This window comes from Anser anser (assembly GCF_964211835.1).
Source record: "Anser anser genome assembly, chromosome: 2".
Taxonomy (NCBI): domain Eukaryota; kingdom Metazoa; phylum Chordata; class Aves; order Anseriformes; family Anatidae; genus Anser; species Anser anser.
This window is the reverse complement of record NC_139721.1, coordinates 122,705,327-122,728,116: the sequence shown is the minus strand read 5'-3', so window position 1 is coordinate 122,728,116 and position 22,790 is coordinate 122,705,327. Positions and strand designations below refer to the sequence as shown.

General features: G+C 36.4%; 1 protein-coding gene across 3 annotated transcripts in view; it reads left to right on the top strand.

Moving 5' to 3' along the window:
* UBE2E2 (ubiquitin conjugating enzyme E2 E2) overlaps positions 1–22,790 on the top strand; it is a 213,046-nt gene that overhangs the window by 7,084 nt on the left and 183,172 nt on the right. For all 3 annotated transcript variants that reach the window (XM_083825085.1, XM_083825084.1, XM_083825086.1), the window contains exon 3: positions 5,950–6,000. In XM_083825085.1, coding sequence (XP_083681211.1) covers positions 5,950–6,000 — 51 coding nt within the window. The remainder of the gene's footprint in view (positions 1–5,949; positions 6,001–22,790) is intronic.

Below are 22,790 nucleotides of genomic sequence, written 5' to 3'. Positions count from 1 at the left end.
GTAGCATAGCTTTTTTTTGTAGTATTCAGTAGTTTGTGAGTGTGTTGGAATAAAGATAACCTTTCCATAAGCATTCTTAATCTGGTCAGGTTTTCATGTTACTTGTTGTTTTTGTTGTTTGCTTTTTAATTAAAATCACTAAAGCCTGAAGAAAGGAAAATCAGAAATTAGAGTAGAGATGAAGAGGAAGGGAGTAACATCAAGGAAGGAAAAATATATTATCACATATTGAGGATTCTATCCCTATGTGGTTGTTTTATATGGACAGTTTCTATACTACTCATTTTTGTTCATTAGAAATGAACAATATTGTGGGAATAAAGCTACATTCCTTCAATCGGAATGTTGTTTTTGGCCAGGTTTAAAAAAAAAAAAGTGATCTCTTAAAAATTGAAACAAATTGCAGCAATTCAGCTGTCCTAGTGGGGAAAAAAGACTGGATATAAGCTTAGCGATGTTTTCCTTCATTAGCTTTGTTAACTGTGGTTTTGTATGGCATTACACTAAGGTGACAATAATCTTCACGTAGTTAAGTGTCAGCCCTGCTGAAATCAGTGAAAACCCCAAACGGCAGAGCACACAATAGTTAAGGCTTTTGTCAAAATTCCTTAATTTCTATTTAGAACAGAGAGTGCTAACAAGTTAAGAGAAAATCTTTCTTTGGGCTTTAATTCGCAGACTACAGGCTTGGTTCTAACGTGAATTTGGGAGCCACGTTTTCACACTTGAAGAGCTTTTTCATGCATATGGAATTGTAGTCACAGTAGTTTTGGATTACATTATGCTACCTAGTGTATATAGGATTAGAATTAAGATTTGTGCATTTGTAGTTGGAATAATTCTGTTCTGCTTTTTATTTGCATGTTTATGTAGTCAATTAGATTTACTTTCAAAGAATTTCCAGTAGTATTGACTTTATATAAGTCAAGATTTAGCAGTGCTCTTTCTTTCACTGCGTAAACATACGCTGCTACCTTGTCTTGCACAGGAGTGTACTACACCAGCAATTTAATGCTTTCCAAAATGATTTTATTATGAAGGATATATGAGACTGCTTGAATTTGTATTTAAGTCACAGCAATTTTGGTTTTCTTCTGTTAGCATCACCATAGATGGCATCAAGAAGGCAGAATGCCATCACAAGCTGCCCTTCTCTGTTAATAGTTTTAAAGCTAGCTGCTATACAGGTGTAATAGCTTACAGCATATGTCGTACAGTGTGCCGGTCCTTCAATTTTCCTCACCCTGAGGGCATCACCCTAAATAGCAACCTTTCTTACCTAACATGTCAAGATTGAGAAACTCACTGCATATCACAATTACAGTTCAGACACGGAATTGAATTGCTGTCCTTGAAAACAGCAGGCATCTTGTTACCTCTTAAGCAGCAAATCTTAGCCTGACCTTTGGATTGAGAGAAGTGTAACCATTCTTGGCTGACACAGTAGCTCAACAAATAAATGCATTGTTTTGCTTGGCTCTTGAAGTTGATGGTTGAAAATCTGTCAACCTTAGTGTCCAGTCTTGGATTTCTTTTTATAAATATCTGTACTTAAAATGAATTGTGAACTCTAAAACTTCAGTTGTAGGCTTTTCTTGTTGCGTAGAAATAGCAACTAGGTAATGGATTAAACTTGATTAGAAATCAAATTAAAATGAGCTGGTTTTTTTTCACCCCCCTTTTTTTTCCCCTCAGAAGTTTATCACAGCACTGTTTCAAGGAATCTAAGAGTTATATTCAGCATGTTGAATATGGTGGAAAAATGGAGTGCTTTTTCTTATATGAAATATCGTTGTCATTTACATATGCATCTAATATGAAAGAATGAGTATTTCTCTTCCTTCATCATGAATCTAAACATCTTTAGAAAAATTTCATGCTCAGTCACAGTTTCTGTAAGATTGAAATTTATACTAGCGATTGCATTTCTTTATAACATGTTCTTCAGTATGGTGCATTGGTTCACGTAACTTTTATGCATAAAGAGGTATGTATTTTAGAAAAGTAGATGTGGTAAAATAGGTTATTGTTATTAGTCCTTTCTTGCTGCTTCTCCTATGAATTATATCGGGGAATCCTCTAACGTGTTCAGTTCTCCCTAAGGTTTAGAGAACTTTAACTGTTTCAAGAAGGAAACACCAGATAGTCCCCCTAGGCTTGGAACAGCAGTAAATATATGTCTGTAAGAATTAATAATATCTGAAATCCACAATGTACTCTCATGCTTCTGAATTTAGGGGTAAATTAACCTTTGCACTGTTTCTTGAAGGCAAGTATGCTTGTTCTTTCCCATTAGTAAAGTGAAAGGAAAACACAGTAATAGCAATTTTTTCATATATATATATATATATGGAGAGAGGGAGACAGGGGAGACAGGCAGAGGTCAAATGACTTCTTTTAAGATCAAACAAAGAGCATCAGATCTGACATTGCAGATTAAATGTCCTGTGTGTACAGCTCAGGGCTTTGATTACCAGAAAGACTTCTCTTCACTGACCCACCTCCTCCCATTCCCCCAAATATATAGAGTAGACCAGCATGTCATTAATTTAAATCTAAAGTGTGTGTGTATAATTATTTTAATTTAGAGCCCTTTTTTACTCGCTGACATAACAGTACTTACTGAGCCAGAAAATCCAAAGAAAGAAGTGTCAGAGAGGACCCTGCAAAAAATGTCATGTTGCCAGAGGCCACGCGCTCTCGCGGTGAACCCTCTGTGGTCAGCAAAGGAAATGAGGCACATCCTCTCCTATGCCAAATTCTGAAGACAACTAAATGGAGATATGAAACAAGTGCCAGAGCAGTGGAATAACTCATGCGGACAAAGGCTAACTTGCGCATCAGAGGTCTCTGTCAGTGCAGGGCTCTCCGGGATGTTATCTGGTGATTTAATTGTAACTTTGAATGCCGTGACATGTGAACAAGCTATTGCATGTCAGCCACTCTACAGAAACTGTTTATGAATGTGCTCTCAGCATGAATGCAAGGTAAATTAAAGTTGCAACAAAAGAATTGTAAGGTGTATATATTAATTTCAGTCTGGATATGCCACAGAGGAGGAGAATAAGCATGGAATACTTGTTGAGGAGTAGTTGATGGACAGTATCATTAATGTTGCAGCTTGTTTGTGTAATAATGATAATCATGAATGAAACATCGCTTTATCTTAGATGCTTGCTAAAGCAATTAGGACTTCTGAACAAAAATAGAAAGTATCATCAGATCAATTTTTATTGCTTGAAGCAGCAAGGTGTTTTGTTCTTGCTTTCTGAATCACGGGAAAAGCTTGATCTAGGATTATTTTAGTGCTCTTGGCATTTGAAATTAGAAATTTTTTTGTTAAGCTAGAACAGAGGGAGAAAAAGAAAAGGCCCTGTACCCATTTCTTTTCAGAATGGAAAGGAAATGGACTAGGATTTAGGAGGATGATTGGAAGGTTTTTGATCTAGGGCTTAAGCTACACTTGCCAATCCATTCTTGATGTCTCATGGGCTCATTATAATGCAATGAAATATTAACTGCTCCTATTATTATATGTAAAGCAAAAGAATTGTCCCTGACTCTGTGGAAGTTCAATACCATCACTCGCTAACTTCCCAAAAGGCAGAGAAAACAAATCAACCCATAAAACACAAAATTGAAGGAGGCTTCATGCTATTTAAGTTTTCTGTTTTGAATTTGTGATAGCATAAATTTCAAAAACATGGTAGAACTATGTCATAGACAGAAGAAATATTTTCAGCGTCTCCCACAGTTGTAGGATCTTCTTTCTCTTAAAAGGTGTAAATTGTTAGGATTGTTTAAATCCAGTGACTTTTTAAAAGAAACATAAATGTTTGGTGTGCTTAGACTTCACTAATCAGATTTTTCTTTCTAAAAAAGGTGTTGGGCTTGCAGTATTACTACAATGACTTACTGCAAATATTGATTAAGCAGCCTCTGTTTGTATCTTTACAAGAAAAAAAAAGATACTTATTGGTAAAATTCTACTTCCTGGAGATGTAAATATTTCCATGAATAGAATAAACAAATAAACATTGAATTTGTTTCTCTCTACAGGAATAACTGGTGTTTGTATGTAGGGTTGGGATGGACAGGGTTTGAAAGAAAAACTAATGTGTCTGAAAGACTGTTTTTAATCTTTTCAACAATGTTGGCTGGTCTAATAAAAGATTATTACTTCTACCTAACAATCTTGCTGATGTATGTCCTAATTATTTCAGAATGTGAATGATAAAGAGTTGGAATTTCTGGTTCCGGCCAGTTCCTCTACTGCTTTTGGTTTGTTGATTCATTACAGCCATAAAATCAACACATACTGGCATAAGGGGAATTTTGATAGTGGCTGTGAGACTCCTTAGCATGTAAGGTTGTATTTGGATCTTGACATTACGTAGAGAATTAGTGTAAACTGCTCATTTCCGTGTTATATGTGCCAGTATATGTGAATGTTTATTTTGAGATACTTTTTTTTTCTTTTCTGTATTTATGTGCAAGATGGGTGGCAGTCATTTTTAACAGGATGTGTGTGTACTTCACGTCAGACCTGAGATCTTTGGTTGTGGCTTGAGCACCTATCTCAGGAATTTGAATGGTGTTATCATTTAGGCTTTCTTTCTTAGTGTGGGGAATACAAGTAGTAGTAATCTGCTCCCGTAGTACATGAAATCTTGAGCAGGAGAAAGGGAGAAGAAAATATGGAGGGAATGCTGTCTTTCTTTTCATTCCTCCTTCTAAATGTTTGTGTTTTTGCCCAGAAATAGCAGCCTATAAAAAGGCCTTGGGGTATAGTTTATAGGGAGAGTGGCCATTGCAGTCCTGCATGTGGCACTCTAGCATATCTTTGGCAAATATAAACTCCTACAAGCTCCTTTGGGAGCTCAGTGAACTCCTACCATGTACACTTGCATTTCTATGGAGTGGGAGATACTGACTTCCATGGAGACGCTGGTATAAAGAAAAGGAGCCATATCGCCAGATGTGGTGCAGATTAAGAATTCAAGGGCTTGGCATGGTAATATAAGCCTTGTAGTACCCAGAAATCCATAAGAACTGCATTGCAGTGCCTGGAAGAACAACTCCAGCAGGGTGCCAGTAACAGGTGAGCACCGCTGTGTCGGCCTGCACTAGGCCAGTCCAGCCTCAGCCCTGTATCGGTGGCCGGGAGGATGTGGCCGAGCACATGCTCTCATGTTTGTGGATGATGGTGAACTGGGGGGAGCAGTTGGTACGGGCGAGGGTAGGGCTGCTGCTCGGAGGGACTTAGGCAGGCTGGGTTGACGGGGGACTCAAGAAATTCAACAGCATCCTGGCTGCGTTAACTGGAGCATAGTCAGTAGGTAGAGGGAATCAGTCACCCACCTTTACTCACCACTCGTTAGGCTGCATCTGCAATAACCTTTCCAGTTTGGGGCCTATTAGTACAAAGAAACAGCACGTTCAGCAGTAGGGGGGCTTCATAGCAGCTCCCCGACACCTGCAAGGAGACATGGAGAAGGCTGGACCAGGCTCTGTATGTCAGAGCAGGGGTGAGGATGACGGACAACAATGTTGTACTGATGGAGCAAAAAAACTCAAATGCACAGGAGATATCAAGCTAAATGTTCTGGAGAGCAAGGCAGAGGGCTGTAAGGCATATAGACAGAGGGTAAATGGAGAATTAAGGTGTATGAGAGCTGAGAACCCTGACCTGTAGGAAAAGCAGGGTTTTGTAGGTGGCTGTGCATGGAATAACTCATCCGATATTTGGGTGCTCATTTAAAAAAAAAAAAGTTTGTTTTTTAGCATCTTGATCTCAAGCAGTTTCATGAAACCTTATAGCATTATCTTTCCATTAGAAATGTTAAGACATATTATTATTATTAATTGCTGTAGAAATGTTTATGAAGTTGAATGAAATATTTTGCAAAAATAAAGTCCTGATGTCTTTTTTTTTTTCTCCTTCTCAAGAATTCAGAAAGAACTTGCAGAAATTACATTAGACCCTCCTCCCAACTGTAGGTAAGTTCACATGGATTTCTTTTAATTTGGAATATGGAAATGGAGTATGTGGAATTGTGGAAAATACATAGAGGACAGGGGTAACTGTATCCACTCCTTCATGCTGATGAGCAGTTTTGGAATAAAAGATGACAGATAACATGTTTGCCTGCATACAAAGAATTGATGTGACATACTTCCTGGTAGCAAAAGTAATGGTAAAAACTAATGAAAAGTATGATGTGTTGATAGATACAAGGTAAAAATCAAATCATCTCTTATTTGAGGTATTAAATAGACAGCTTTTTTTTTTTTTTGATTCTGTGAAGTGTAATTTTGGTGGCAGTTACTGGTGTGTTTGATTCCTTTTTCTTGCAAATTGTTAACACACTGTGAATATAATGGAGAAGGAAAAATGCTACAAGCGCAAACTATTATTAATCTTCTGACTGTGTTTCTGGTGATCAATTATGATAGTGGAAACTTCCTGAAATGGAGGCTATCATCACATATGCTTCTTAATAATTACCGCTTTTTTTTAATATTTTTTTTTTGGTGAGGTATTTACTTAACGGTGTTTGTTAAATCTGCTTTGAAAGGAGTAATGAGGCAGGCCTAGAAAACCTCATTGCTTTGCAGCTGGGGTGGTGTGTGATTGTTTTCAGATGTCTGTCCGGGGCTTCTTGCCCATCAGCTTGAGACGTGGTCTGTGCAGGGCATGCACGAGGGCTGCTCAGCACTGTTTGGTGAAGCCGTGCAGTGGTACTGCTGGCAGTGAGCAGTTGGGCACGGGGCAGGTGAGCAGCTCCATCCTGTCCTGCTGGCTGACTCCAGCTGATGTGGTTGCTCGCGTTTGTTCTATCGGCGTGGTAAAAGGCAAGATTGATAGAAATGGCTGATTGCACGCAGCTTTTGTAATGAATCCCAGTACGTTTCAGTATCGAATTAACTAAGCAACTGGTAGTAAAAATGACAGTTGGCTTTATTGTTTTGGTCTCTTGACAAAAGCATGTGTGAGAAAATATTCTAACAAGATTTGATGTGGTTGTGCTGGGTCTCAAGATATAAGTCAAGTGGCTACATACTAAAGCATTGCATAGCAAAGTAGCCTTGTAATAATAGCATTCAAAGAGTATTTCAGTCAATTAGGATGAACAGTTCTTTGCTAGATGAAATATTTTAATAGCTAAGCTGTTCTGTCATACTTACAACTGTGTGCAATTCCAATCACTTCAAAGCTGTTTCAAACGGCAGGTCTTTACTTAGGTGTTGATGACTGATGCCTATTAGTGGATTGATTTGCTGAGATGAATATGAAACTTCAGTCTGTTGTAGAAGAATGCGTATGTCTTTGAACTGAGTCTAGAAGACTTATAGTTTTTACAGCAGTAGCATTTGTTCTGGTTTTCTGAATCCTTCCCTTGTAACAAAGCAGTTTTTTCAGTATACAAAATACTGTTGTTTGCTTTTCTTTTGCTAGCAAATGTAAACTGAGCATTGGCTGTCTTAGTAGAAAGCCCTTTGGTGACTTGCAGTTAAAAAAAAAAAAGTGAGCTGCAGATTTCCTGTTTTGCTTTGTTTTTGAATTATTTACACTAATGATAAAATAGCAATGAAATGCACTGCATGATGCTGTTTTGCAAAATCAAAAAATTGCATCTAACTTAGTGTCTGCTGTGATCCTGATAGATAACCATTAGTAATTTTACTATTAGCAAATATGTTTTATAGTCGATTCGGAATTACTTCATTTAGTTTTATGCTCTGTTGACACAGTCTAAACAGTGTTTTCATTTGAACTTCATCTATTTTCTATTATAGTTAAACATTACAAAATAAATACATCAGCCAGACATGGTTCTTTAGCATAATGAAGAAAGCCAAGCTGCAATAGACTATCTCTTACCCTAAAGTATTGACACATACTTTCTTGTTTTTAGTAGAAGTTAGGTCATTGTTATAAGTGGTGGTATCTTTTCAGTTAAGAAGTTACATTTCATAAAAATAAGTTCCTTACAAATTAAGGCTGCTTGAAATGGTTGCAATTCCAGCCTCCCTTCACTGTTTGTCCTTTCTTATTTCAGTGGGGAATTTTATATATAAAATAAATCATGCTTGGGCAATAGCTATCTGATAAAGCTCCAAACTAAATGTCACCAGATGCAAAGGAAAACGTCAAAATTCACGAATACTATCTAAGAAGGTTCTTAGGAACTTTTGATACTCAGGATATTGAGCTGAATTGGAACTTGGGTGGAATATCGCAAGATATGCTGGAAGACTTCCAGTTAACTACAGCAAGCCAAACCTTCGTGTTTGTCTCTTTCTGGGAGGAAAAAAAAAAGAAAATGGAACAATTTCTCTAGTACAGTAGCATCTCTTAATGGCATGGTAGGCTACCGAGTCGATACAAGCTCCAAGGGAGTTGCAGCTTCCACTTCTGCGGCAGCTGCAATGTTAACACTTCCCCCGCCTCATCCCCCCAAAAAGAATAGGCTATATAATCTTCTTGTTTGCCTGAAAGACAAAAAAAAAAAAAGTCTTGCTTGCACATGTGCTTTGTAATTGGCAGATTATCACTGCTGTGACTTGCAGTATCTTTTTCCAAAACTATGGAAAGCTGTGTATTTCAGAATTCATTTAAAAAATAATAAAAAAACCCCTATCACATCCCTCTTTAAAAGAGGATTTAATCTCATAAGAAGTCAGGGTTGCCTGTTTCCCTCAGTAATGTATTTTGTATGCTGTAGTTTGTGTTCTGGCAATAAAAGGAGTCCTGTTGACAAACTTTGGATCATTCCCCAGGACCGAGAATATATAATGTACTAAGTGTCAGAAAGTCAGGTCAGGGGGTGTGTGGGAGTTGAGCGGTGTAATCATTGCTATTTTCGGAGGAAGGCATGTAAAATAAGGTCTGTTATACATCACGTTTTACAGAAAGAACTGGATGTTTTCTGGTATGTGTTCCCCCCCTTTTGTGCAGAGCTTAATTTACTGTCAAGGAGAGTCATGAATGCTAAGCAGGTACGTTTGTATTTTAAATCAGCAGCATTGTGACATTTTAGTTTGTCAGGAAACAATATAGCTAAATTGTAGAGATTTTGCAGCCTGCTCTCTTGTTTTTTTTTTCCTTCTCACTGAAACACCACAACTTGATTGCTGAAAATGTTGCGCATCTGATACCTCAGAGTAATACAGAGTATACCTTTTCTCACAGGTGATTTAAAAACAAACAAACAAAAAAACCCCTAATCTTTCAGTATCATTTTCATATGTTGCACTGCTAGAATATAGGACTAGTTGGGAATTTCTGTAGCTAAAATAATGCCATTTAAAACTTTCCTATATTTTGAACAGCATCTTGTCAAAGACAGCAGATATCAGAATACACCTATTGTCAGCATTGTATACTATTTCCCTTCTTGCTGGCAAGAGAACATCTCTGTGGCAACTAATACCAATTGGTTACATGGGAAAATAATATCTGGAAAGCATTTCATGTATTTTTAGCTTCTTTCAATCTGAACTTAACAGCTGGAAACAAGGAGAGCCAGCATAAAGCGAATAGCAGCTCTCTGTGGACAACATTTGGAGCAACTGCTCAGAATTTTCCTATTAAGTCATTGTTGTTACCGATCTTCCTCTATGTTTTCTTTTGATGTCCTCTGCAATAGGTGTCACCGTCCTTCTCTTTTCTGTGTATTTACTGCAATTCTTTTTATGTGTATTCATTTTATTTCCTTTTCCCTGTAGCAATATGGGTGATGCTTGAGGCTCAGAAATAGACTTTAAGCAGCTGTGTAGCTTAGTGGACAAAATGACTGATACACGTTCCAAAATAATCAATTTAACACCCTGCATGTAGCTTTATCTCTTCTATTCGTTTTGAATCATTACATTAATTCATTGCTTCTTATGCTGTCCGCAAAACTGACAAACAACCAACATATCTGACCGTCGTATTTCAGCTCTGAAAGCCAATCACACTGAAAAGATTGCTAAAACTCAGTTCTTCTTGGGGTGATATAGAGAGGAGTCAAGTGGAGCGGGAAAATTATTTGACTTGGTTTAGGGGGAGAGGTCAGTGTGCCTCATGCATGCCTCTTGTGCTATTAATGACTACATTAAGGCTGACATTCCTGTTCAATATTGCTCTGGCTCTGTTTTTGTTAAAATGGTGAGGCCATGATCTTCACAACTCTAAGGGATTATGTGAATCCCGTCGATCTAAGTTCTTCTCTTGGGGCCATTTGTTTAAGCTCTTGCCTCATAGTACTTTAAAGCTAAGGAGATGGCACGTGTCAGGAGCAGAAAACAAACGTTAGCACGATTTCATAGGAAGACCAGAGGGAAAGGACTGTCAGCATTACTCCGCAATGCAGAGTGATAGAAGTGCAAGGAGTTAGAGCAGCAGGTACAGTCACTATCTGTCATGCTACCCTGGCATACCCAATTCTCCTTCATTACCTCTTGCTCAAGGAGATCTTCCTCTCTTCCCCATGTGCATACACCCATCTCAATCATGGATGCTCACATTGCTTTACAATGTGAGCAAATAGATGCCTTACTGTTTTTTGATCCGGTTTTGTTTGTTTTGTTTTAGATCTTGTGCTCATGACATCAGTTTCTTCTGGTAGGGATTTCATTGAAGGAGAACCTGGGTGCCAAATTCAAGTGGGGAAAAAAAAAATCCCTCAAGATGTAGCAGCTTATATCTCTATTTTAAAATAAACTGCTCTCAGTGACTTTGATTGTTTTAGTTAAGGATGCATCACTTTGTTGCCACAGGCACATGACTGTGATGCATGTGATGCTAATGTGTGAGCAAGATGAAAACGGGAATAAGGAATGCTTTCTTTGAACATTTTTCTTCACAAGCATTTCCAGCTTCCTTGGCATGAATCTGGGCTCTCTTCCTGTTACGTTACATTACCCGTGGAGTTTACCTTCTGCCTATGTAGGCTTACTTTGATCTGCAGCTAATTTCCTATAACCTTTTAGAGAAAGTGTGACACAAAACTATATATAACTTCTCCTGGCTGGACCTCTTCATAATTTATAGCAAATAGCAAAAATTCATCAAAAAGATGAGCCTCAGAGCGGTGATGTTAATGCTCAGGATCCCGTTGTTTTAAATCTATGAAATATCAACATTCATTTGAGGGTAAAAGAATGAATGTAAAACCTTTTTGAGTGCCATTGCAACTGCTTTATTTTTTAATGTTGATTCCCTTTCTGCTTCAAAAGCAGCAAGGAACATATCCTAAGAACAAGTAAATTGATGATTGCACTGGGATTATATTTTATAATAGCAACTATATTATATTTTATCACTTGAGTTTGCCTGTTTTTTTATAACTATTATTTTGGATTTATTACCATGATATTCTGAAGTACCTTGGATGAAAAGGATCAAGTTACATTTTAATATATAATCTTTTAATTCCTTTAGCTATTTTCTTTTAGGACAATACAGGAAAGTGTCAGATGTGCCTTAAGGTCTGAAATATGCAGCTCTACTAAAACATGTTTTAAAAAAATATCTGTTTTTGACTGTTGACCTTTTGATGGAGTATTGTTCTTGAAGTATCTGTTATTAAAAATAATGCATGCATGTTTCTTTTTGTGGGTTTTCCATGTGTCAAGATGCACTGTACTTAAATATCTAAAATATAGCTGATGTTTCTTAGTGATCTGATATCTTGGAAAATGTATGTTTGAGATGAAAAAGTACTAGACAGCACTGTGCTGGCCACTGCCCTTCCCTTTCATAGGTGTAAGATAGCAAAGAAACAAATTACATATTTTTTTTAATTTAATAAACTAAAGTTTGAATCTCCAGTTGAGTCATTTTCTGCTTGCTGTAGAGGGGGTGATTTTAGGATTGGCTAGAGGTAGCCCTCAAAAGCTGCAGGATCCGTTGCAAGCATTGGTGGCTAGAAGCCTAAGCAACTCTTAAAGAAGACCACTGGGGAGAGAGGAGGGGCGGGGGGAGCAGTAAAGGGATCCTGCCGCTGGCTGCTTGCCAGAACTAGCAACTTCACTCACCCATGACAAAACAAGGAACAGGCTGACAGCACCCATGGGTACCTCCTGGTGTAACAATACCACTGTATTATTCCTGCCAGTTCTGCCAGTTTTCCAATGGTGACCCCTTCTCTCCTAGAAGGAAAAGAGAAGAGAAAACTGTATTAGCAAAGAATGAAAATAGTTCAGCAAGCATTGTGTTAGTGTACATTTGGAAGAACAAGGGGATGCCATAACTTGTTCCCTGGAACAGCTGAACCAGAAGTATGGGTGGAGATTTGGATGTAATGAGGGGGTCATGATGATTGCCCGTTCTTTGAAGCAGAAAAAGACATGCAAGTGCCCAGAAAGGAGTTTATAGGGGACATGGAAGGATCCATGGATCCTTAATATTTGTAGTGTGTTTAGTGTACAAGAGAATTAAAGCTCTAGTTTAAACTCAAGTATTGGGAGGGTGGAGTGGATGATTATACCAAGGGTAAAATAAAGTAAAACAAAAAAACACTCTAATATTTATGGTGCAGAAAATCCTGAACAGAGAAATTTTTCTTCCAGTGGGTTTATATCTGGTTCAACTTGTCTTTGTAAGCTACCCTGTTAGGAAGTATAACAAGGACAGTCCTCAATGCTTTCTGGTCCAGAATTTTTCAGACTACCTTCCATAGACATTGCTTTTGGCCTCTTATTTACCTGAAGAAAAACTTTTCCTGCCATCCTGAACGTGGTTTATAGCATAAAAATGATATTGTATGCATATGTTTTTGTAATCTCTTCAATACAGCCATCATAAAACACCAAAAACCAATGTCTCCCCACCAAAACCTAAAATAAGTGTGTCAAATAAACAGTCATTGCTTGCCAGCAAGGGAAACAAAACCATGTTGGCTGAGACTTTGCCTTGTTGTTAGGAGACTTGGTAAAGAAGTAGTTATATTTGTAGCTTTTAAATTCAGTTAGCTGTTTCTGTGGTGCTTTTTTTCTATTTTTTTCTAAATGTAGTCTAGTGTTTTGTATGAAAACCACATAAGAGTCAATTTCTTTGCAGAAATTTGATAGAGCAGAGTTATTTGGAAGTGACTGTAGTAAGTATTGTTGCACTGAACAAGCAGTTACTTACATTTCATAATAATCATGTAAGAAACATGCTTTTATTAGCAACTCATTACCCTTTAGTAAATTACTCATTATTGAATAAATGGGGGAAATGGAAGGTACTTTGTCTGTTGGTTAGGACTGACAGCATTACTGATAATGAAGTATTTGTTTCCTTAAATAAATGGCACAATCTCAGAAGCGCCGAATACTGTTGAGTTCAGTACGCCCACATTTGATCAGAATTTGAATTCTGATCTTTAAAGTAATACTGTAAAAATATTTCCTTTTTAAGAAAACTTTAAAAAGGCACGTAAAAAAGTCATGTTATTTCCTGAATGCCATTGTGTATCTTTTATGTCTGCGAAAGAAAAACTAATGATTTTTTTTCCTTTGGGAATCTTAATAAATAAATAACTAAATAAATCTTTCTCAGTTTCAACACCACGATTCTGCAGCTTTTTAACAGCTGTTAACTTGCATACTTTATTCTTTCATCTCTTTGCTTGTTTTGTTTGTTTGTTTGTTTTTACATAGGCATGACAGTCTAAGGCAATGCTGTAATTTGTCTTTTATTCTTAATATACGCTAAATGTTTACAGATTTACAATTAATAGTCTAATGAAATAGTTTTCCAAAATCTCCTAGCAGGCAAGCTGCAGTTTAAGAATAAAAAGTCATGAACTAATAACAGAGCAGGCTTTACAGCCTTTCGGGAACAAACTATGAAATTGATCTGGGTGCTGTTTTCTTGGTGTGCAATAAAACTTATTTATGCTGTAGTTACACATTTGCAGCTTTGTTACAAGCTTTTTGGGGTATCTAATTGGCTACAGCTTTGAATCATATCATAACACATGCCAAATGTTGCTAATTACAATTAAGATATCTACTTGAAATAATCTTTGTTTTCATTTTCTCTGACAATTTATTTTTTCACTTATTTACATGCCTTTAATTTTTCATTTTAACAGTTCTTGCAGCACTTTAATTTATTTTTGTTTCAAAGCTGTGGAATTGGATTAAACAGGGTTTTTTAAACACTTCCATGTTGCTTGGAAAGAAGCCAGTTACTGTGTATCGGCTTAATAGAAACTATGCTTAGCAGCGCCTCACATATGGCAGCTCGTGTTTGTGTGGTAAGGCATTATGTATTTTAAATATTACCTTTTATATGATAGTCAAATTTATGCCAGAATCTGAAGTTTCCTCTGATTAATGTTAACAAAAATAGCAGAGAGCCAACTGTTTCTGTTTTTTACAGAGAAATATGTAATTAAATACATGATTTACTGTCTGCTATGCACAAAAGCCGTATTTATGTGGCCTTTATTAACTTGAGATGCATGCAGTGCCTCGAGAAGGCTATAGGTGAGTGATAATATGCTTCCTTGTTGTTTGTAGCCTTTTAATGCTGTAAACATTGTGGAGGCTGAGATGTTGATTCTCTAGCTAAGACTAAAATAGAAAGGTTTGTACCTAATTTAGGAGATTGAGTTATATTTGAAGAATAGGCTGTCCTCTGTTACATCAATTACTCTTTCAGTAACACCTGACACAGCTGACAACTTAGAGCTTACATCTTTCATGTTTATTTTTTAAGTTTAAAGCTTAGCATAACAGTTATGAAACCTGGACCTTAGTATGGCCTTTTTGAAATTTAGAGCTTTTAAAAGCATTCTAAGCATGTTCTAAATTGCCTGAATATAGATAGTCTTCTTATATAAAATCCAGTAGTGTCTCTTCATACAGAAATTTGTTTAGCTGAAAATGATGATATTGTTCAGTGGAGAAATAACCAAAAATTTCATTCTTTTGAAATTATTGCATTCCTTTTAGTATAGGTCCACTTTTATGAGAGTAGGGCTTTTTATATCTTCATGATTAGATGATATTCAATTTAACTTTTGTTGGGGAATCATTGACAGTAATGACCACTGAAAATCTATGTTCTGAATCTAAGAAAGGTGATTATCCTTCTTATTATAATTTTAAAACTGCCGAAGAAGATTCTTTTTTTTTTTCCCCTATAACACCAGGGCTGTATTTAATACATCTGTCGTAATTACATGGGTAATGCATAAAAACATGTAGTAACAAATTAGATTTATTTTACATTTTACCGTGTTCTAATGCAAAAATGACAAAATTAATGTTTTATTACACTAACTTGTAATTAGTCTGCTAACAAGTAAGAAGGCAGTGTCTAGGACTTTATACTACTGAGCAAAAGAGAGATTTTTGAGTCCTGTTTTACCATAGATGTGATCCATAGAACTTAAAAATGCTGAGCACATATTATTTGGTACCTTGGGTAGCCTGCATAAGACAAATAAATATATGTATTACCTGTAAAATTAGGCATGTTATATCCCTTCAAAATTGTATGGATAGCATGCGAGTAATGCATTTAATTTCAGAGAAGTTTATGAATGAAGTATTAGATGTCCGCCTAGCACAGAATTTCAGATTTCTTGATTACAAATAACTGGTTGTTAGGCTCATGGCTGTGGTATTTAGGCTAGGGTTGCAAACCTGAAAAAAAAAAAATCAGTTTCGAATGTGGGGCTTGCAGCCAGAGTGGCTTCACAGGAAAGCCGGTTTCAGAATTAAGGTTAATGCAGCACTAGTTGGTGTAGTAACAGAAAGTAACAGTGGGTGGGATTTGCTAAAGTTTCTAGGTTAAGCCACTGGCTGGAGTTAACTGGACTTAATCGTTGCACAGAAATTTAGCTGAAGTCTCCAGTGTGAAAATGGGCTGTTCCCCTTATTTCAGATTTTGCTGGGTAGCTTGAAACAAGTGGCATTCTTGATTGAATTGCTTTATAGAAGCATGTCTGGCTTCTGACTATTGGACAGGCATTAGCATTGATCCATGTTATACTGGGATAAGTTCACTTTTCTGCAGCAAGCATTGTAGGAAACATCCTGGCTTGCTCATTCACAATTCTTTGTGGGAGCATGGGCACTGTTATCTCCCACCCAGGAGGAGTGACTTTGGCTGGGTCAGCAACACACCTGCTTATACCTAATCTGCCACGGTGCTTGCCAAAAATGTTCTCCTGGGGTCACTTTGTGCCGAAGGTACAAAGAGCATGTTCTTCATCTTGCCTTTCTCTTTCCTGAGGTTCTTGGATAAGGTCTGCTATAATTTGGCTCAAAGTTAGTAGCTATCTCTAGGGGGGAGGAAAAAAAAAAAAAAAAAGAAATACCAACACCTGCTTGGCCCCCAATTAGCTGTTTGTCTTAATTATTTGTGTTCTGTTGCAGATAAAATAAGACCTGTCTATAAAATATTTGTGAAAGAGAGCTTGCTTCACTGCCATATCTTATTCACAGGGATGTCCTGTCGGTAGCAGTGAGAGCAGTAAAACACTTTGACACACAGTGCATACGTTACAGAAATGAAGTGTCATATCAAAAATGGCTGTAAACATTTTCACAGTCCCTTGTCATTGCAAGTTTGAAGGTGGGAAATTTTTAGAGAGGATGACTATTTTCTTCCTTCCTTCCACGTCTGGGGTGCCTTAGAAGGGAAGAAGCATCTATATAATGTGGTATCACAACGGGCTGTTGTGGACACAACTACTGTAATCTGTCTATCTGGGTATACCCTCCACAGTCTGATCTGGCATTAACTGAATTATAGGTCTTCTGATTTGTAAGCTGTAGTTGTGAACAAAAAGATCAGGTGATCAACGCTATCGTTGGGATGGGAAACTGTCTAGCTGATAGGCGTCACGTTATCAACTTGAAAATCTCATTTGGGTCTGGAATTACTGTATTGTAAATCAGATTTAAATTCATGATTGAAGTATAATGACCTATTGCATTACAAACCTCCCTGAGAGATACTTAATTAATAATGTATATTAACTGTGAGTGTTTAGGCATACATGTATGGCATACATTTTCAAGTAGCCACAAACACAGCCTCAGAAGCCCACAGTGTGAGGGCTCTAGGATGACGCATTTCTAAACTACTCTACAACAACCTGCTTTGCTCCTTGCTGAACACAAATAGCTGAGGGATGACAGCTATCTCAGTTTCAGTAGAATCTTTATGATTTATATGATAATGATAATTCTATTCAGCTGCCAGTACAGAGCACTTTGCAGACTGATATCAAGGTTAATTGTCACTTTGAGAAGAAGTGAAGCACAGTCTGCCAACCTGATGCTCTGCTCAACTGAGAAAGATAATTGTTATTCAAGTAGTATTTAAATGAGCTCAAATGCTGATAAATACACAACCAAAATATTTTATTTTTTTCCTCTCATGTTCATTCACTGTGCTAAAGAATGAGGTCATCACTGTGTATAAATATCACTAATGGACGCCGTAGTAAAAACATGCTGAGTATTTACAGAACTACAAGGAGTGGGTTTCCCCCAGTGTGGGCTGTGGGGAAATACTTTAAACTTGAGTTCCTCTTGTCAACACATCCTAATTCTTTTATGTCTGTGGTTGCTTTTTGCAGCTATACTGTTACCTTATATATGGTTTCTTATGTACTGTGACTTGACCTTACCAAGGCATCTCGGAGGTCATAATTTGTGCTGTGCCTTGCAAGTTGTTAGCGTTACTCCATGCATTTCATGCTGATTTGAGAGAGCCTTTTTTTTTTTTAATATTTATTTATTTATTATTTAGGCCTTGGTAGCTATGCAACTTTCTAAGGGAGCTGATCAACTGTATAAAACAGCATAGTCCCATGTCCCAGAGAGCCACAAGGCTGTCCCGAAATTTGGGACTGGCAATGTTCAATTTACATAACTCTTTCCGCCTTAGGGTGTTCAAAATTAAGATTTTACCACATAGATTTTCTTCTTTTCATAATATTTTAATTTAATAGAATGCATACGCTTTGTTCCACCTGCTGTCCCCCCAGAGGTTTTTTTTTTTCCTGTGCTGTTTAAAAATTATTAGCTGCAGGGGTCTTTTAGCCTTGAGAATTGCTAATTCATTTTTATGCAGCAGTAGCTGTATCTAGATACTGGTGTTCCTTCTTGCACTGCAAAACTGACTTTACCCTTATTCACATGAGTACCCTTGGGTTTCTGATCAGTGATTTACTTGTTTTCACTAATATTTCAACGAAGTGAGTTCTGTTCCTTTTTTTTTTGTTAATTTGATGCTGTTTTTGTAGTAAATTTGTAACTGGTATAACTCTACTAGACAGACTATATTGTAAATATGTCTAAAACTTGTACAAAGCACATTAAAATGATGTAGTTACTTTAAAGACTTCAAAAAGTAAAGAGAAAATGAAGTTATGCTGGTAATTTTTTTACCATGACTATCTGTGGATTCATGGGTAAGGTGTTTGCATACTACTTGTACTTACAAGTAAGTCATTATTACTGGTAGGAGACTGCTTTCTTCTTAATTTAATTCTGTCATTTAATATTCATTATAGTCTTATGGCTAAGAAACAAATTCTGAAATGGTTTCTTTTCACTCCTAAACACTTGCATACGTTTTTGTAACATTTTTAGATTCTGTATGGCTTAGTAGCTTTCCACATGACTAATGAAGATTTTAACAAACAAAATGGAAAAGGGCCAACTTGTAATTGTTAGTGCAGTGGCATAATCAGCCATACATGGTTTGTTTGTTATAGCTCAGCAATAGAACAATGTTTCAAAGAGAAAACATGCAGAGATGATTAGTAAGTACCACAATGATGTGCGACTGTCCAACTGCAGAAGTGCTCTTGTTGGGTTATTCATATGAATACTTAAGTATATGCTTACATTTTTCTTATCATAATGGACACTGCTAATGTCTAATTTTAGTAGCCATTTATATTGAGTTACTAAGAAGAAATAAATGATTATATTTTTTTTTGTTTGGTTAAAAGGATGTGTTGCAGACATGCCACAAATGCCATCTGGTAGTTTGTACAAAATATCAAACTGATTAGAGGTGACTTTATGCAAATATGAAAAGGTGATAAATATCCGTCAGGAGGACAGTTACTTTTAAATAACTAAATGTTTATCAGACATTTATCAAAAATATAAATAAGTAACTTCAGTTTTTATGTCGCTGGCGATTACCAAGGCTACAAAACAGGCATCTCTTCTTTATTTCATTGTCTGAAATAAAGAAATGGAACCAGAAATAGCAATATGGTGTGATAAGTAATGGAGAGAAGACTCAATTGCATAATAGTCGTTATTACTACTTTTGACTCTATTTTGCACGTGTTGCAAGCAAGCTTTAAACCAACCAACCACCACCAACAAAACACACAAAACCCAAAGCACAGCCAGGAAGTACCAAAACTGATACTGAGAGTTTAACCAAGAATCCAAACATACTGATTCTTAAAACTGTGCCATTGCTTGGTCACTTGAGTAAGTTTAAAACTTCTCGTATTTCGCTTTTAGAAGTTTCATTCTCCCCAAGAATTTCCAGTGACTTTGTGTCCTGCATTAAGATAACATTCCTCCAGCAATTCCTCCTGCCTTTCTCTCAGTTGTAGAAAGTGGTCAGTGACTTGAGAATTCAATATCAAATACAGAATGCTTGTATAGTGAATAGAAAAGGTACGTTTGATGCTTATCTGTGGAGAGACAATATATTAGTGTTCATTTTTCAAGAATAAATGCCGTTCAGCCCTAAAATTTCCATTGAGTTTAGAGTTTGATTTTGCTTGCCTTTTCACTCATCTAGTTGGCTTGCAAGCCTTATGCTATTTTCTTCCAGCTTCTGTTACATGTTTTTATCCCTTTCATACAGTGACGTGATCCATCAGCTTTATCTAAATATGCAAGCCATGCAAGTTGATGAATTGGTTGAATTAGTTTTAAACTGATTTTAATTAAAAAGTGTCGAGATAGATTTTTGAATTCTTTTGTTTCTGTCTTATTTAGCATTATATTAAGTCTATTGATTTTAAACTGAATCAATGTAAACCTTGTTTCTAAATGTTCCTGCAGCTTTTTGACTGGTTTAGCTAAAAATAGTCTTAAATCATGTGTTTTCTTGAACTGTGCAAATTTATGCATAGGAGAGCCTTCATGTAGATGTCCGTTTTGCTATTTTCTCCTTAATTCTTCCTGAAGAGAAAAATAAAAAGTTGGAAACTAAGTAGTATGCTGGAGAAACACCAACTAACCATAGTTAACTTCTTTGTCTTTACAAATTTTATTGGTTTCAGTGATTTTATTTGCTGGGAGCCTTACTTTACCACAAAAGATACTTTCTGATGGCAAGCTTAATATGTGTCATACAACTTGATTTCTTTTTTGATGGAATCTGTTTTATGGTTTTCATTATAATTATAATGTAAATTGTTTTGTGGAAAAGTATGAATTTTCCAGCATTTTTGAACTGATCAATCATTTAAAAACTTAAAGGTCAGTTTATATAGTTTTGTGGGTTTTTTTGATTGAAACAATTAGGGTGACATGCAGCTGGCTCACATTCTGTGAGTTTTGCTTTATTTCGTATATAAACACATTCATTGCATATTTTGCTATTGTTGCACCATACTGTGCAGTGTTTCTTGTTAGACCTGAGTGCAGCTTGTGTTTGTGGATAATGAATTGAAACTAAAGGATGTACTTAAAGAAACTGTGAAATGAATGTACAAATCTTTTGCCCTTTTTGAATTCTGTTAATTTTGGCCTGACATTTAAATTCGTTAATTAAACCTCTGTTTGAGAATTTTGCAGAACTATTTTGTTTGAGCAGTATGTAACTGCTTTACTCACCTGTATTGCGTTATTTTATTTTTGGATTTCTCATAAGTAAGTGTTGGCCAACTGTTGTCTTTAACAGTGAAGTTTAATGCTGTTAAGTGCTTTCATCTGCTTACTTCAATGAAGTGACAGAGATGAAGAACTCTGTTCTTTTTCCTGAACATTTTTTTTTTCTACACTTGACAGTTGCTGGACTTCTTTGCAATTATTGTATATCCTTTTGAATCAGAAACCAAGAGTCAGCCACAGTTCCTTAAGGATTTCTAAATGCGGCTCAAATCCCTCTTAAACATGTAACCCATTTCATGTACTCAGACACGTCTCACCCCAGTTGTAGATTGTCCAACAAGTAAATTCGGAGCACTTCTACAGAGTTGCTGGCCACCTCTTACCAGCAATGGTGTGGCTCCTGCCCTCCCTTTCTCTCACTGACACGGCAGAATGGTAGGAAGTGGTTTAGAAAAAAATCCCATATTACTCAAAATTTTCTTTTATATCAGAACAGTAAATATACATTTTTTTTCTTTTCTGCACTGAAGGAAGTAACTAAATAGCTCCATAAAAAAAAAAAAAAAGAGCAGGTGACTTGCTTAGACTTTAATTGCCTTGCAGTAGTATTGAGCCATCAGAAAGGCCTCGCTGATGAGACATTGCACATGTTGTGGGTTAGGTGAAGAACTGGTGCTGAATAAGAAAAATAATAATTCTGGACTTGCATTGTGTCTGTACAAAGCCATCTCATGGGCCACTGTACTCTTTCTGAAAATCATTCTTAGGAGGCACAAGTGGTATTCTCGAGATGGAAAGCGGAAACATTTTCCACCAAAGATGGGAGAAGAAGAAATGATTTTAGGGCAGTGCTGCTGATTTTCCACGGAGAGACTCACCCTTGCTCTCCCTAGGGAGAGAAGATGATGATTTGCTTGGGGGACAATAGTGTAGGATTCAGACTACATTAAAAATGATAGTTATGTTTTGTTTTGAAACAAAACGCTGTTTTGTTTCCACTCACAAATAATATTCATACGTTCACTTGAAAGACTATTTCAGATGAGTACAAAATGCATATAATGTAGGGGTGAAATTCATTAAAAAGTTTAAAAAATTGGAAAGAGGATTTTTAAAATGGCACCCATGTTACTTTAAAAAAAAAAACTTTTCTGTTTTAGTACTTTTTGTTAAAAAAAACATATTTTTAAGAATGCCTTTGACAGGCTCTGTAGTAAGGCAAGGTGTATTTAGCAATCAGGAATGCAGTTCTCCAGTGTTTGCATGATTTTGGTGTTGGTTTTTTTTGTTTTTGTTTTTTTTTGTTTTCAATTTAATTTAACCAAATAAAAACAAAAAATCAGTTGTTCCTTTCAGCCCAGTATCTTTCTAAACCACTAGGATTTCATTTGTGGACAATTTGGTTCATTATTCTTACCGTAAAGATTTTGTTCTCTAATTCTCAAGACTTAACTGTTAACACTTGTGACTTTCATTTAATTGTCTTGCTCCCGGTAATTTTAATAAGTGGAAATTTTATTCTTTAACTACAGTTTAATGGAGAGCAGACAGCATACGCTCAACACTGTTTTAGATGAGCGTTAACATCAGGAGGGGTATGTCCTGTTGCTGACAGTTCAAATACTCCTTTAAAAGAGGCGTTTACCTGAGTTAATGATGTCTAAAGAGCCATACGATTCCTCATGTAAGAGCTATAGATTCCTGAAAAAGCTTTTGAAAGTATCCTTTAAATTGTCATCCATTTTGAAGTAACCTACTTGAAGATCCAGAGGATAAATTTAACAAGAGTACCTTTGCTGCCAATTTGGTCTTGTATAAACATACGTATTGTAAATAGACATATGTTTAAGCAAGAACTCTATTTAGACCTTGTGGTTAGTGAACCTGTTCATCATTAAAAATGCCAGTGGTAGAGCATGTGACATAGCAGTGGCCTTTTCATATCACTGAAACTAAAAGAAATGATATTC